Consider the following 15,663-nt stretch of genomic DNA (forward strand, 5'->3'; position numbering starts at 1 on the left):
AGGATCCAGCAGGAGCCTCGACAATGCAGACCGGCAAAGTTGCTGTTGGTGCCTGTTTGAACAGGGTGGTCACTCCTTGACCACAAGGGAGATGTCTTCCGTCTTCCAGTCGAAATGGAATGTCAAAGGTCCAGGATTTGTGTTTCAGAGTTTCATCCAGGTTAATATAAAGTCCTAGGGACACAGCTCCTATATTTATACTGAGTTTAGGGGCTGGACTACCCCTAAAAGTCTTTGTTCTCTTTGTGCAAGTGGGACCTGAGCCCGGTCTGAACCAGTTCTGGGTGTTCCTTGAGCACTTTGTTTTCCTGGCTTCTCCTTTCCTTTTAGAGTGAGGGGCAGGGTCGTCAGCCGCCCAGCAGGAGGTGGATCCAGCATTGTGGAAGTCAGGCAAAGCCCTATTCAGGCCCAGGTGCTATCTCCTCCCACCACTCAAGTTGCAATGCAGTCATTCAACCTAGGGCTGACTCAGCCAGCCTCCTGGGGAATCCCCAGCCCCTGTCACTCTCAAACCAGACAGTAAATACACAAACAGGCCAAGGCACACAGAAAGGGCAGAAAAGAGAACAGCAACTTTCTAAAAGTGCTGTTCTGAAACACAGGATTTAAAAACAACCTTTCCCAAAAGGTGTGTTATTAAATTCTGAGTTCAGGGATACTAGACTTTTATGTCCTATCTTGTTCTTATGGAAAGATATGCTGGTAGCCACTGTAGCCAGCAACCTCCATGATAGCCTATGGAGCAAGATAGCCTTGCAGCAGTGAAAAACAAAAATGGCTGTAATTCACTACCAGAGCATGTCACCTGCACAAGTACATGCTCTACCTTTCACATGCACTGCACCCTGCCCAAGGAGGTACCTTGGGCCTTCCATAGGGGTGACCAATGTGCACAAAAAGGCAAGAGTTGGGCCTGGTCAGTGGGGACACTGACCAGGAGGACATGGCAGACTGCACAGAGGCACTGCGGTGGCAGGCTTGAGACACCATTTTGGGGCTACTCCTGTGGGTGGCACAATCAGTGCTGCAGGCCCACTAGTAGAATTTGTCATCACCAGCCCTGGCACACCCAGTGCACTTTACTAGGGACTTCTTGGTGATACGAATAAGCCAATCATGTATATCCAATAATCATAACAATTTACACAGGGAGCACTTACACTCTGACACTGATCAGCAGTGGCAGAGTGTCCAAAGCATCTAAACCAGCAAAAACGAAATCCAGCACAGCATCAAAAATACAGGAGGTAGAGGCCAAAAAGACAGGGGAAACCATGCCAAAGATGCCAGGTCTAACACTGAGGCTCTGTTTAACTTTAACTGGGCAAACCAGTAACTACATGTCTTCTTCCTCTAGAAGGGTGGAATGCTACCCCCGCCGCCGGGACTGGTGGGGAGGGGGGGTAGTATTCCAAAGTGCTTGACACCTTACACAACATGTTTTGATAAAGCCAAACTAAAGTTAGCATTAGCCACGAGGATTGTAATGCACTTAAGAGTATATGGTTTGGCTATATCATAGAACAGCTATAAGGAGATGGTTCTGAAAGCTGCAGAGGGGCTCAGCTCATGCTAGGGCACCCTCTCACATAAAACCAAGCACTCTGCCACCAGGATTGTTGAGCCCTGCCATAGGAGTGACTTATAGGTGTATATGTGTCTATATGTATACATAGATATAGGTATACTATATCTAAGTAAGGGGTTATTACGCCACCTTACCCAGGCTGTGTGAACAGACCTGTGGTGTCAGTTTGGAAGGCAAACAGGGGTGGAACAATACATGCTGCAGCCCCTGGTAGGCCTAAGGTGCACCTATTCCCTGGGTACATATGGTACACTATACAGGGGCTCACGAGGGTGACCCAGTAACCAATCTGGTATGTACCTAAAGCACATGGTATCAATTTAGTGAGAGAACAGCTAGGCTGTGGGTCTGTTTGGCAGGTCCACAGCCACACTAAAATCGAAAAACCAGAGAATCACAGCAAGAAAGTGGGGGTAACCATAGGAAGCAGACCCTACTCTCCTACACCCACCACACCACCAATAAGTGTCAGACAGAGTATAGCAAGAGTAGGCCTCACATTACTATTTACTCTATCACCCTAGGGCACCAAGAATCCAAAGGAGGACTTAAAATACATGTCAATATTACTGTTTACCGTTAATGAACACCTATTCCTAGTTCAGTAAATCCTGTGCATATAGTCAGCAGTCCTGTGAAAAACAACATTGTGTCCTTAAGGCTACATGCTTACTCTAAGACCTCTATCAAAATAATATACAACTGACATCTTGTAGTCCAGTCAAAAAAACTTTTTACTTAATTACTAATGAATTTGCTTGATGGATCAATGTGGTGCAATTGCATATCGTAATATCGCCTTAACGACTCAATTTTGTTCTTCACAGGACTACTGACTATGTACACAGGATTTACTGAACTAGGAATACTTGTTCATTAACGATAAACAGTAATATTGAAATGTATTTTAAGTCCTCCTTTGGATTCTTGGTGCACTAGGGTGATAGAGTAAATAGTAATATGAGGCCTACTCTTGCTATATTCTGTCTGCCACTTATTGGTGGTGTGGTGGGTCTTTCTGATCCTTCTTCTAGACTTGACTTTAGATGTTGAAGTGTACTATATAATCATTTAGACAAAGGTCTAGTAATGTTATATAGGTTACGTTGCAGCCCTGAGAAAGTCATATTTGCACAAATGAGTGCATGACGAAACACGTGTTGGCTGCACTTTTTGGAAGTGGCTGTATTTTGGAAACATTGAATTATTCAAATTACTTGGAGCACTGAATTATTAAAATGCACTTTTGGATTACTCAACTATTTGATTGAAACGTCATCAGTGTTGGAATTGCCAAGGATTAACCCTGTTGGATTTGCTTATATTTCTTTTTGGATAAACTCAAAACCACATTGAAGAAGGATTTATTTTGGAATTTAGAAGGGACTTCTTTTGGAATTTGGAACAGTTGTAAACACCTATACTGGATTAGAAGAAAGAGATTTTTGTAATGTAATTATAATATTTTGAGAAAATGTAACCAATTATAGAATACTGTTGAATTAGGCTGTGTCTAAAACGTTTTTAATTTTGTACCCAAGGATTAATATTCCTATGCGAGTGTTTTGCAATATACTGATTTGGAATGTGCCCAGGGAGGAATTGTATTGCAATACTCTCTACTACTCACTCTACTACTCACTCTCTACTACTCACTCCCTACTACTCAATCGAATACTCATGCTCTACTACTCTATACTACTCACTCTACTACTTACTCACTACTACTCCACTACTCTCTACTACTCACTCTCTACTACCTTCTACTACTCTCTCTCTACTACTAACTCTCTACTACTCACTCTCCACTACTCACGCTCTACTACACTCTCTCTACTACTCACTCTCTACTACTCTCTCTCTACTACTCTCTCTCTACTATCTACAACTCACTCTATACTTCTCTCTACTACTCACTCTCTACTTCTCTCTACTACTAACTCTTTACTTCTCACTCTCTTCTGCTCACTCTCTACTACTCACTTGACTATTCTCTACTACTCACTCTCTGCTACTCTCTCTACTACTCACTCTCTACTCTCTATTGCTCACTCACTACTCTACCTCTCTACCTCTCTCTACTTCTCCCTCTACTACTCTCTACCTCTCTACCTCTATCTCTCTACCTCTACCTCTCTACCTCTACACCTCTAGCCTCTCTACCTCTCTCTACCTATCTCTACACGCAAACACATAGGCATATATATATGCATATATATGCATTTATATATATGTATGTGTGTGTATATATATGTATTTATACACATACATATATAAACATATATATAATCTGCATATCTATATAAATACAATTATAAATGCATGAATACATATACATATATATATGCATACATATGCATGTGATGTACATGAAAGTTTAAAAAACACTGATAAAAGCAAAGCTAAAAAGCCACCTAATTACAAACAGAATTGCTTTAGAGTGCGAGACCTATTGCATTTTGAATGCTTGTTTACTTTGGTTCCATCAAGAGGGCATTCAGATGTGTCACACATTTGTGATAAATTCTGAATGTTAGCACTCTAGTTGCTCATTAGATCACTGTAGTAGAGCTACTGCTCACCAGGGAAGTCTGCTGCTGGTATTCAAAGGGCATGTTTCACTCTGCATGTTAGAATTTTTTTATGAAATAGAAGAGGATTTGAGAAGTCAAAATGTGCCCTAATTTTTCTTTCTGCAGCACTAATCATAATTTCTATGGTAAAATGAAGCCCCTCATTTTGTTCCTTTGCAAATTCAATGTTTTAAGTGTTACCACTTTATTCCAATCAAGATGGCTTCAGGTGTTTGCCAAATTTGATGTAATTCCGTTCAGCAATTCGGGCTGTTGCTGCGATTAAAGGTTCCTATGGAAAATTGCATGGGGAAAGCACGTTTTGGGACCCCCTTTTTTCTCGGCCCCCACATGACGAATCACCCACAGACTTTCAGGATAGGAGCGGACCAGGGCTGGCCAAAAGTTTTGAAAATTTTGCGAGATTCGTCAACTGGTGCCAAAGTTATTGGGAATAGAATGTTGCGGATTTCCTATGGAAAATAGGTCCTAACCATAACTACCTACTGGCGACTGCCAATTGGTTATATATATATATATATATATATATATATATATATATATATATATATATATATATATATATATATATATATATATATATATATATATATGGTATATATATATGGTATATATGCCTGGGGTCCACTATAGATCTCTATCTGGCCGGCCAATATCCATCAACTTTTGACCTTTACCACAGTGACTTTGTTGGCTGCTTTTGTATGTAGTCCGCCCAAGAGCAAGCAAGGGCCCGATGCTAAGCGTCTTTAAAAAGCATTACAAATCCACCTAATGGTTTGGCTGCTTCACACAGCCAGGTCCCTTGCACGCATGTAATCTAGTCATTTCCCAATAAATATACCACGTGATAGAACCTGTTCATGTTCATAATTGACACCAAACAAACCGGATATTCACAACCAAGAACTATAACCGTGAAATAACAATAAAATAGCACTACAAAATACAGCTTAAAATAATATATGCCAGCTCACCATGGATAAAAGAGAGATATCGAGGAACACTTTAATTCAATCATGTTTTGAGGAGGAAACGGCGGCCACAGGAGCAAGTGGCGGTGTCCGTAAAACTGATCTTAAGAATAAATTACGCAATTGGGAAAAACTTTCTAAAAAGGAAATTAACAAATGGTGGGAAGTTGCGGCTTTGAAAAAGTATTTAGATGTGAAACGAGTACCTCGGGGCTTACGCATCAGTTTGATGACCAACCACCAGGATACCAGTAATGAACTCTTAAGTGAATGGGGTGAATTTATTTTAAACTCATCTCTGGGTTTAATGCAGATATTGGTGAAACATATTGAAATTGCTCTAGAAAGAACCACAAAGCAATTGAAAGACATAGAAAAAGCACTGGCAACACTTGATCTAAATCCTGAAATGAAAAAATTCAAGGAAGATTTGGAACAGTATATTGACAAACACGAAGAAAGTGTACGCTTAAGAAAAATGTCTAAATTCCAACGAGACAAAGAGGACTACGAGGAAGGGCGTATTTTTACATACGCAAGAAAATATGACCAATTTAGACAAAATAATTTGGAAAGCATAATGACCATGGGAAGCATGTCCTCTCTAGCCTCAAGTTTATCAACAGAACCGGGTGCAAGTGGAGGAGAAGACGAACAAAGAGGAGTAAGAGTAAAAGTACCTTTTTTAGACGAATTGAAACTGGCGTTTCAACAAAAAAATTGGGAGAAAACCATGGGGCCCCGACAACCGTTCCAAAGAGGAAGAGGGAGAGGTCGTGGAAAGGCGCCACAAAACAAATCAGAAGAAGTAAGCGCAAACACAGCACAAAATATTGGCGCAAATCGCGTGGGAACCATGACACGGAACATGAGAAAGAAATGGAATCATTAAACATGGATGACACAGATGATAATCAAGAACTACAGGTTATCAATTTATCCTCGAAAAATCTGAATGATGTGGAATTGAACTTATTAAAACGCGGGATGAACTTCTGTCCCACAAGTGGAATAAATTTCGCGGAAACACGTGTGGATCTATACAAATATATCAGGAAGATCAAGCTAGCAAAATTATTTGTGGATAAACCAGATATGGCTAATTGGAGAAGAACAACTCCACAACCGACCATGTATGTACCAATGCGGGATGCGGACCATTTTGTCAATCTAATGGAACTCAGCCAAGACCCACAACAAAGTGGAAGAGAAGTACAAGCATATGTTGTTCAATTGGGAGCGGGCATTTCAAACATGAAACCCAAATCTAAATTTTATCCTCAATTACCACCAGGAAACAAAATAGACTTTTTCCACGAATGTGTAGTGAAAGACCTTTATCAACTTAAGATCCCTCATAAAAAGGACAATCTTACGAGGGAAGAACGACAAGCTCTTAACCAACTACAGAAAGATGACACCATTGAAATAAAAATAGCCGACAAGGGTGGCAATGTCATCATCCAAGACAAGGAAATATATATGCGGGAGGCATATTCTCAACTCCGCAATAAAGAATATTACGAGAAGTTGAAAACTAATCCATTGCTGAAACAGAAAGAAGAACTAGACAGCAAGTTGGACAATTGGTTCAAATTAAATCTATTGGATAGTGATGAATATAAATATCTCCAAACTCCACACCCCAAAATGGCGACCATATATTTCCTACCCAAAATACATAAGCATCCCACGAAGCCACCAGGGAGGCCAATAATATCAGCCAAGGGTGCATTGTTGGAACCAATTGCAAATTACCTAGACATTTTCCTTTTACCCTATGTTAAGGGTTTGACATCATATGTGAAAGATACGGGGGATCTGTTAAGACGACTGGAAGATACCCCCTGGCAACCTTCATACAAACTGATAGCAATGGATGTAATATCCTTATACTCTAACATTCAAAATGAAATCGGCATAGAAGCTTGTAAATCTTTCTTGATGGACAGGAACATTCAATTTGCAGAGCATAATAAGATGCTTCTTGAAATGATTTCGATGTGCCTTGAACAAAATGTATTTATGTTTGGTAATGAGTTGTATCGACAAGCAAAGGGCACAGCAATGGGCTTTTCTTTTAGTCCATCATATGCCTGCCTAACAATGGGTCATTGGGAAAGAACGTGGGCCTGGAGATGTGAAAACGATGTGGCAGTATCAAAAACTATAGCTTGGTTGAGATACATAGATGATTTACTTTTGATTTGGGATGGAACGGAGGAGGAATTTGCAATTTATTTTGAAGTATTGAACAATTCTAACTTTAGTCTCAAATTTACTTATACAATAAGTGATTCAAAGGTGATTTTCTTGGACACTGAGATTTTCATTGAAAACAATACTATACAAACAACATTGCACCGCAAAAGCACAGCGACGAATGCAATACTACATGCTCAAAGTTTTCACCAATCAGATCTAATCAATAATATCCCGTACAGGGAGTTTTTGAGAATTAAAAGAATATGCTCAAAAGAGGAGGATTGGATCATCAATCAAAAATTGACAAGCAAAAGATTTGAAAAACGGAAATACCATCCACTCATAATTAAAAATGCACTAACACGCTCTTCCAGTATTAATAGAACTGATCTGTTGAAAGAAAAACCTAAACCAGAAAGTGAAGACCAAAACATTCGATTCATAACCACACATTCAACAGCAAATGAATCTATAACTAAAATCTTAAGAAAAAACTGGCATATTTTGCACATGGACCCAAAAATTGCTGAAATTGTAGGAGATCATCCGAACATAACATATCGTAGGGCAAAAAACTTAAAGGATAAACTAATTTCCAGCCACTTTCAGGAGCAAATCAAAACTAAAGTTTGGTACAAATCCAAAGGTTTCTACAAATGCGCGGGATGTAAGGTGTGCTGCATTGCCCAAAATACCAAAGAACTAAAAATGGCAAACAACAAAATCTGGACAATCAACCAATTGATAAATTGTAAAACACAATTTGTAATTTACGTTTTAGAGTGCCCATGTTCGCTCAAATATATTGGCAGCACAAAGAAAGAACTAAAGTTACGAATTTTGGAACATGTACGAGCAACAATTAACAATGACAGAAGTAATGCCATGGCCAAGCACATGGAAAAGGAACATAAAGGGAACTGGAAAGACCTAACATTCTACGGAATTGAAAGTGTAGGAACAAACCAGCGAGGAGGAGATCGTGAAAAAATAATGCGACAAAAAGAATCAAAACACATAATGACCTTTCGAACCCTGAACCCTCATGGGCTTAACCTGGATGAAGAACTTCATTGCCATCTTTGACCTAAAAAAACTGTATTGAAAATGAAAAGAATATGAACTATCTCTCTCAAAAAACCTTTTAAGTAATTTTCACTTTATTTAGTATAGTTTAATCTCCATTATTGAAGATACAAGACATTGACAATATGATTGTAATTGTGAACAAGACAGTAATAATCCTAATTTTGATTGAATATCCCATCAAAAGACGAAATCATAAGTCATCATGAAATTATAATGAATTATGTAAATGTGAATGGAATACCAACTAGAAGGTTGGATGAGTAGATGTGATCTATAACACCCACTAGAGGGTAGATTATAAGAAATCATGAATTTACAATGAATTGGTGCAATTATGATTTGATTACCCACTAGAGGGTTGGATAAGTACAACAATTTGTGCAATATAATTTGTTTATTCTTAGTCACAATGTTGAGATAACAATCGCTATATAATTGATTATTTGGTCGAAAGACTACATGCCCCAGAATCCCTGTGCCACTAACAGGAAGTGATTTATCGCAATGGAGGATGTTTGTGTTTTTTTTTTTCATCTTTATTTAAATTACGCAAAAAAATGTAGTGATGTTTTCCTGTGAGCAAGGTCTCCGTAGAGACCGAAACGCGTCAGGTGTTGCTGGCTTTCTGAAATATAATAAATCGAAGACCGAACTACTAACTTGGATGTATGGCTATTATTGATAAAGATTATCCTGGGAGTGCACGGAGATACCTTTCCCCTCATGGGGAAGCCTGAATAATTTGATTACGGCTTGCTTCTGCCGTGCTCCGAGTGCACCGCCTCAAGAGCGCCCGGAGGCCCGCCCTGTGGACCAAACGGAATGAGATATATATATATATATATATATATATATATATATATATATATATATATATATATATATATATATATATACCTGGGGTCCACTATAGATCTCTATCCGGCCAATATCCATCAACTTTTGACCTTTACCACAGTGACTTTGTTGGCTGCTTTTGTATGTAGTCCGCCCAAGAGCAAGCAAGGGCCCGATGCTAAGCGTCTTTAAAAAGCATTACAAATCCACCTAATGGTTTGGCTGCTTCACACAGCCAGGTCCCTTGCACGCATGTAATCTAGTCATTTCCCAACATTTCTCTAAAATAATTTTGGCAAAGTCCCTAATCCCTAGTCCAGATCACTCCTGCCCCCCTTTTCAATATGGTCGAGGCTTGATACCAAGTAAGATAGGCACTCAAAGCGATTTCATAGCCATGGACCCTTGTCTCCACTTGCAATGGTCACTCGTAAACCACCTTACCTTAAGTCAGTAACTGTTCTATGTGTTTGATGAATGAAAGACTTTAGGAGTATCCTGGGATGCCACCTGCAGTAACAAGCTCTAGTAAAGCTGTATTCAAAAGTTAAGTTGTTTTGCACAGAGCTGTCTTTTTGCTGAATGTATTTTTAGCAACAGCTAATGGAGCTAACGGAAGAGGATGTGAGCTATATGTAAATAAGAAAATACTTCTTTCCATAAAAAGTCTTGTTAAAATCAGAAGTATGCTATCTGGTATGGAAGGGTGAAAAAAGAAGAGGAAGAAAACACATGCACTGTCATGGAGTGCTGCAAACAAAAGAAAAGCATTGTTCCCTTATATAAACCATGGCAGGATACAAGTTATTCAGTCAGAAACATTGCAAAACAGCTATGCTCCAGGGGAAGAACAAACAAAAAAGAGAAGGGAAACAATCAAATAAGAAGCAAGCAAATGAGATTGAAAAAGTAAACTAAACAATGGCAAACAGTAGCCTGACCCAAAGCCTACTGTAGGCATTAGTACTGACCACAATAGGTTTTTGACAACAGATAAATGCTGCCTCTAGGCAAAACCTTAAAAGGCCTTCATTCCTCGATTTTTAGAACGAAGCCATCTGTTTCTGCATCATATGTAGGTAGGGGGTAATGCTCATTTGCCAGTACAAAGCATTTTAAATTCATATTTCTTGTCCTATCATTACATAACGAAATGTGAAGTTCAAAGTATTCTTAATGAAATATGCTTAACCTTATCCTTACCATGGAGGCCACCACCCTCCCCACATAGACTGGGTCATTCCTACGAGAATAGTCTATAATTGGATCCTCTTTGTATTCGACGCTCCGATCTAGGATGGCAAGGCAGATATTCAATATGCTTTCTTCAAACTGTAAAAGAAATAGAGGCTGGGTGTCAACAAAATCGATCTCTTCCTGATAGTAATTCCACCCCCCCCCCTCACCATCAGCCTCGTAGCAGTGAGGCATCAAAGATAGAGCCCTGTATGGGCATACCTGCAATGTCCAGGCAGGAAAACATCTATTTCTTACAGCAACAAGCGATGTATTTGTTATGCTACTTCCCTGAGTGAAATACAGATACAGCATCTAAATCTTCCACTTTATACTTTGCAGAAACCATGTACACTCAGGTTACTACCCTTAGTATTAGGTGCTATGTACATCTAGGGGCCTATTAGGATGGCGGACCGAACTGCGTCCGTCCGCCACCCCCGAGGTAGAGGGACCGTCCACAGGGGGAGCGGCGGTCCCTCCAGTGCAATTAGGATGTGACCGCCACCCTGGCGGTCACATCATGTATCTTTAACCTTGCGGCGGGTGCTGCTTGAAGCAGCACCCGCCGCAAGGTTAAAAATGCATGTTTAACATTTACATGCACAAAGCGGCAGGCACCGCGCGGTGCCTGCGGCTTTGTGCATGTAAATGCTGTGGGGTACCATAGGTACCCCCCAAGTGCACCCCCCACCCCGACACCCTGGGGGCCCGCAACGGGCCCCCAAACACCAAAGACCACATGCTTTTCCACGGCGGAAAAGCCGCCGCGGAAAAGCATGTGTCAATGCACATCCTAATTTGGCTGACGGTGTCTTGCAGACACCGCCACCAAATAGCCCTCCACACCCCGCGGATCAGCGGCGGATGGACCTGCCGTCCGCCGCTGGTCCCACCGCAATCCCACCGCCATCCTAATCTGGCGGTGGGTGATGTCTGTGGCCGCGGCGGTGAATCTGCATCCTCCAGGTCGACGGTGGCTTCCGCCGGCCCGGAGGATGCAGATTCACAGCCATCCTAATCAGCCCCTTAGTTAGTAGTAGGGGTAATAGAAGTGAGACTATAAATAGGAGATGCGAAACCTCTACTATGAGTAGTCTCACTACTATTCACAGTAGTATTGCAGTAGTAGTAGTAGTTATTGTAGTAGTATTAGATACAGCAGCAAAAAGGTTTCAGCAATCTATCGCTAAATTAACAATACTTCTTATCACAGTCCACTTCAAATAAGTGTTGAGAAAATAATTGCACATAAGGAAAAAAGGCATCCAAATTCGAAAGATGTATTTCTTGTTACAAAATTATTTTTATTATTCACAGAACAGAATCTTCTTTCACAGACGGATTCATCATAGCCAACGCGTTTCGTCTCATTAAGAGACTTCTTCAGGGCTTTAAGTATATGGCATATGTTATATTCTTCAGGCAACGTGTAGTATTTCAAAGAAACCTACATACTGACCGGATTGCGTGCGGTTATTATGCCGTTTTAAGACTGTACTGCATTGAGTATTTTACTCATACTGCTTCTTTGAAATACTACGCGTTGCCTGAAGAATATAACAAATGACATATACTTAAAGCCCTGAAGAAGTCTCTTTATGAGACGAAACGCGTTGGCTATGATGAATCCGTCTGTGAAAGAAGATTCTGTTCTGTGAATAATAAAATGAATTTTGGAACAAGAAATACATCTATCAAATTTGGATGCCTTTTTTCCTTATGTGCAATTACTTTTTCTCAACACTTATTTGAAGTGGACTGTAATAAGGAGTATTGTTAATTTGTCTATAGAGTCCTGAAACCTTTTTGCTGTTGTATCAAATTTGCATGGAATTGTTCCAACACTGTGAGGAGTATAGGGGGAGTACTCTTTGGTTTTGTGCACCTTCAATTAAATAAGGGGACACTAATCATGTGTTGGGTGCGGATTCTATTGGCCTCTGCCCTCTGTTCTGTTGCTTGTAATTGTAGTAGTATTAGTTGTAATCAGTTAACAAACTAGGTTTCTAGATTGTCTCTTTTCTCAATGTTTACTCGTGATTTTAAGTGAACAGGGATCACATTTAGTTGCTGGCCCCTTGAAGAAAGCCGTTTATTTACGGTTAAATTTCAATAGTTCCGATATATAATTTATCAATGTTCTAACTGCTGTCTAGGCCATATAGATGGAAAATAGTTAGCGAAATGGGAATCATTGATCACGGAAAATTGCCTGAAACTGCCTCTGTGCTGTATAAGGCCCACTCATATTTTTTGAGTTGCCATTTCATTAGGTACACCATTCACTTACCTGTCCATAGTTCCATCCATGATCCAAAATAAAGTCTTCTAGTCCATAGAATATTATTCCATTGTCATTCAGCACATACTCTTGCCTTGCTTCCTCATCATCCAGAAAGACATCGTCATCTTGAAACACAGGTAAAAAGAAGTGTTACGGTCAGAGTCAATACCAGCAAATATCTTCTTTATCTATTTTTTTTGTTTTGAAGCATTTCAATTTGAATTTGCTCCTTATCAAACTGTCTACTTTAAATGTAAGTAATATTTGATCCTACGAATTTAAATGCTAATAAAATGAGTGTGTGGACTCCAGAAATTGCATAGCTTAACATTTCTCCAATACTCTTTTATAAACAGCCATCTTGATTTAAACAAACACCTAAATGCGAAACAAACTTTGCAGAAGTTATCAGTCTAATAGTCAATGGTCAGAGAAGGCAGGCGTCCCAAATAGCATCCATAGACATAGAGGGTCCGATTCACAGAACTAATCTTTGATAAAATCCTAAACTTACTACTTTTGGTATTCACAGAAGGCATTCAGTATTAGTAAAGTTAGGACTCCTAACTTTACTACTACTAAACTGACACTAAATCCTAACTTTACGACATTCGGTATTCACAAAAGGTATTTAGTAGTAGTAAAGTTAGGAGTCCTAACTTTACTACTACTAAATGCCATCTGTGAATACCAAAAGTAGTAAGTTTAGGATTTTGTCTAAGTTTAGTAATAGTAAAGTTAGGAGTCCTAACTTTACTACTACTAAATGTCTTCTGTGAATACCAAAAGTTGAAAGTTTAGGATTTTATCTCAGATTAGTTCTGTGAATCGGCCCCAGAGTGATTAAAAATATTGTAGTCCATTTGCCACTGGCGGACTACGTTTTTAATTCCCTGCACAAGCACCGGGTCTTTTTGCTCCGACGTGGCTCCTGCTGATATAGCAAGAGTTGCTTCAGGAAAAATCTGTGGTAGCTTAAAAGTCCCTCCCTCTCCTGACAAGCTCTCTTCTCCCTGTCTACACTTCAGGGGAAAAAATGTAGGTAGATTCTGTCCTTTAAGAGTTAATCTTTCGTGCGCTTTTCTCCTTATTTATCCAGGACTCTGGCCACTTTTCCTCATTTGCTGCCTTGGCTCGACTCCCAAACAACTGCCTTTCCCTGAACCTAAGTGGGTCCTGAAAATATTTCCAAGACTCAAGTCGAAAATGTCAATGATGCACTGGGAGCTTTCCACAGCACACCAAGGAATTTCTTCTCACGGTCTCTGTGAGATCTCTAGGCTGCTATGATGGTAACACATGGAAGAACAGCCAGCGGTAACAGTATTACGCTAGTATACTATCTATATAGTGTACTAAAAGAAGTGCACACCGTGCAGAGAGTCAAGTGGATAACTTATTGGTATACAGAGACTAAAGTAGATAATACTGATGCTCTTTTTGTGGTAGTGTGGGCGAGCAGTTAGGCTTATGAGAGGGCAGTATTAAGCATTTGTGAAATTAACAGAGGTAATAAATAAGACACACTCTCAAGAATAAATCCGAGACCAATTTCCAAAAATAACACTGCTTTTTATATACTTTTTAGGACCAAGAACTTCATTATACAGTAAGTACTTTTAAAGATAGGAATTTTCAAAGTTTGCAAAATGAATTATTTTTGTGCCCAATTAAGCACCATTGAAATCAATGGTAAAAATAAAAAAATCCATATAAAATCATACAGTTGGATTTCAAGGTTCACCTTCAGGATTCAGGTAAGTAGCAGGACAAATTCCAATGAACAAAGAATGGATTCATTGGAGCGTCCTAGATTCGGTCAGTAGCAGGGTCCTTAGGTGGTTATTAGCTGATGGGCTAAGAAGAAGGGGGTTACTTGAAAACACACTGCACAAGGGGACTTACAGGTATGTCCAGGGGATCCCACTCGAGGGAGCAGGCTGCAAGGGCCTCAGGACCATGGGAGCAGATCTGGTTTGTCAGTAACCAGGCCTAATGTGCTGGGGTGGAGAGTAGTTAGGTCAGCCAAGCAGTGTGTGTTAAGATGTCCTCGTGGTCAGTAGCAGACAGCTAAGAGACGCAATTCCAGGACAGCTGGGCCACTCATGCAGTGGATCGCATGGGTCTCAACGTCCCTCAATGGGTGCTTTCTTCCTGGGCAGTTGGAGTCCAATTTGGACGCTTTTTTCTCTGTCTTCTGTGTAGGTGGTTCGGTACCCCGAGTACTGGCAAGGCATGACTCTGGTAGGTTCTGGTGTCTACACACTTAGAGGAGAGGGGAGACAGATCTGACCCTCCAGAGCTTCTGCTTTGAAGTCGCTGGGGAGCAGCAGGTCAGTAAACTGGACTTCACAGTTCAGAACAGCAAGCTGCATGGGAGTAGCTCCTCTACTCCAAAGTAGGCTCCTTTACTCCAAAGTAGGTTTACGGCAATTTGTCGAAGGTTGGAGGTGCTCTGTGGTTCTCGGAGACTTCACAGTTGCAGGACGAGACAGCAGGCCATGATGGTGGAGTCCTGGAAGCAGCTGGCAGGGTTTAGCATCAATTTCCTGCAGCAGCTCTTCTTTTTACATTGCTCTACCTAGGGCCGTCAAATCAAAGTTGCCAGGTCCAGGGATGCCACGTAAGTACTAAATTTAGGGGCGTTAAAGGGGGAGGCAATTGGCTATCTACCTTTAGGGTGTCTACACCCTCTAAGTGACCACTTCCTGTCAGAAAGGGCACTACCCTATCCCTAATAGGTTGCTTTCCTACCATCTCAAGGTGGAGGAATTGAAAAAGTACTGTCCACATCGCTTGCCACACCATATGGGTGGTGCTGGCTGAATGTGGGAACACCTCCTCATCTAACTA

The 15,663-nt window shown here is 40.5% G+C and overlaps 1 protein-coding gene across 4 annotated transcripts in view; it reads right to left on the minus strand.

The window, feature by feature from the left end:
• LOC144768424 (protein-glutamine gamma-glutamyltransferase 6-like) overlaps window positions 1-15,663 on the minus strand; it is a 483,154-nt gene that overhangs the window by 184,949 nt on the left and 282,542 nt on the right. For all 4 annotated transcript variants that reach the window (XM_078652069.1, XM_078652067.1, XM_078652068.1 and 1 more), the window contains exons 4-5: window positions 12,817-12,935; window positions 10,491-10,619 (exon numbers count right to left, since the gene is read on the minus strand). In XM_078652069.1, the coding sequence (XP_078508195.1) occupies window positions 10,491-10,619; window positions 12,817-12,935 (248 nt within the window). The remainder of the gene's footprint in view (window positions 1-10,490; window positions 10,620-12,816; window positions 12,936-15,663) is intronic.

The sequence above is a fragment of the Lissotriton helveticus genome, chromosome 7 (assembly GCF_964261635.1).
Source record: "Lissotriton helveticus chromosome 7, aLisHel1.1, whole genome shotgun sequence".
NCBI lineage: Eukaryota > Metazoa > Chordata > Amphibia > Caudata > Salamandridae > Lissotriton > Lissotriton helveticus.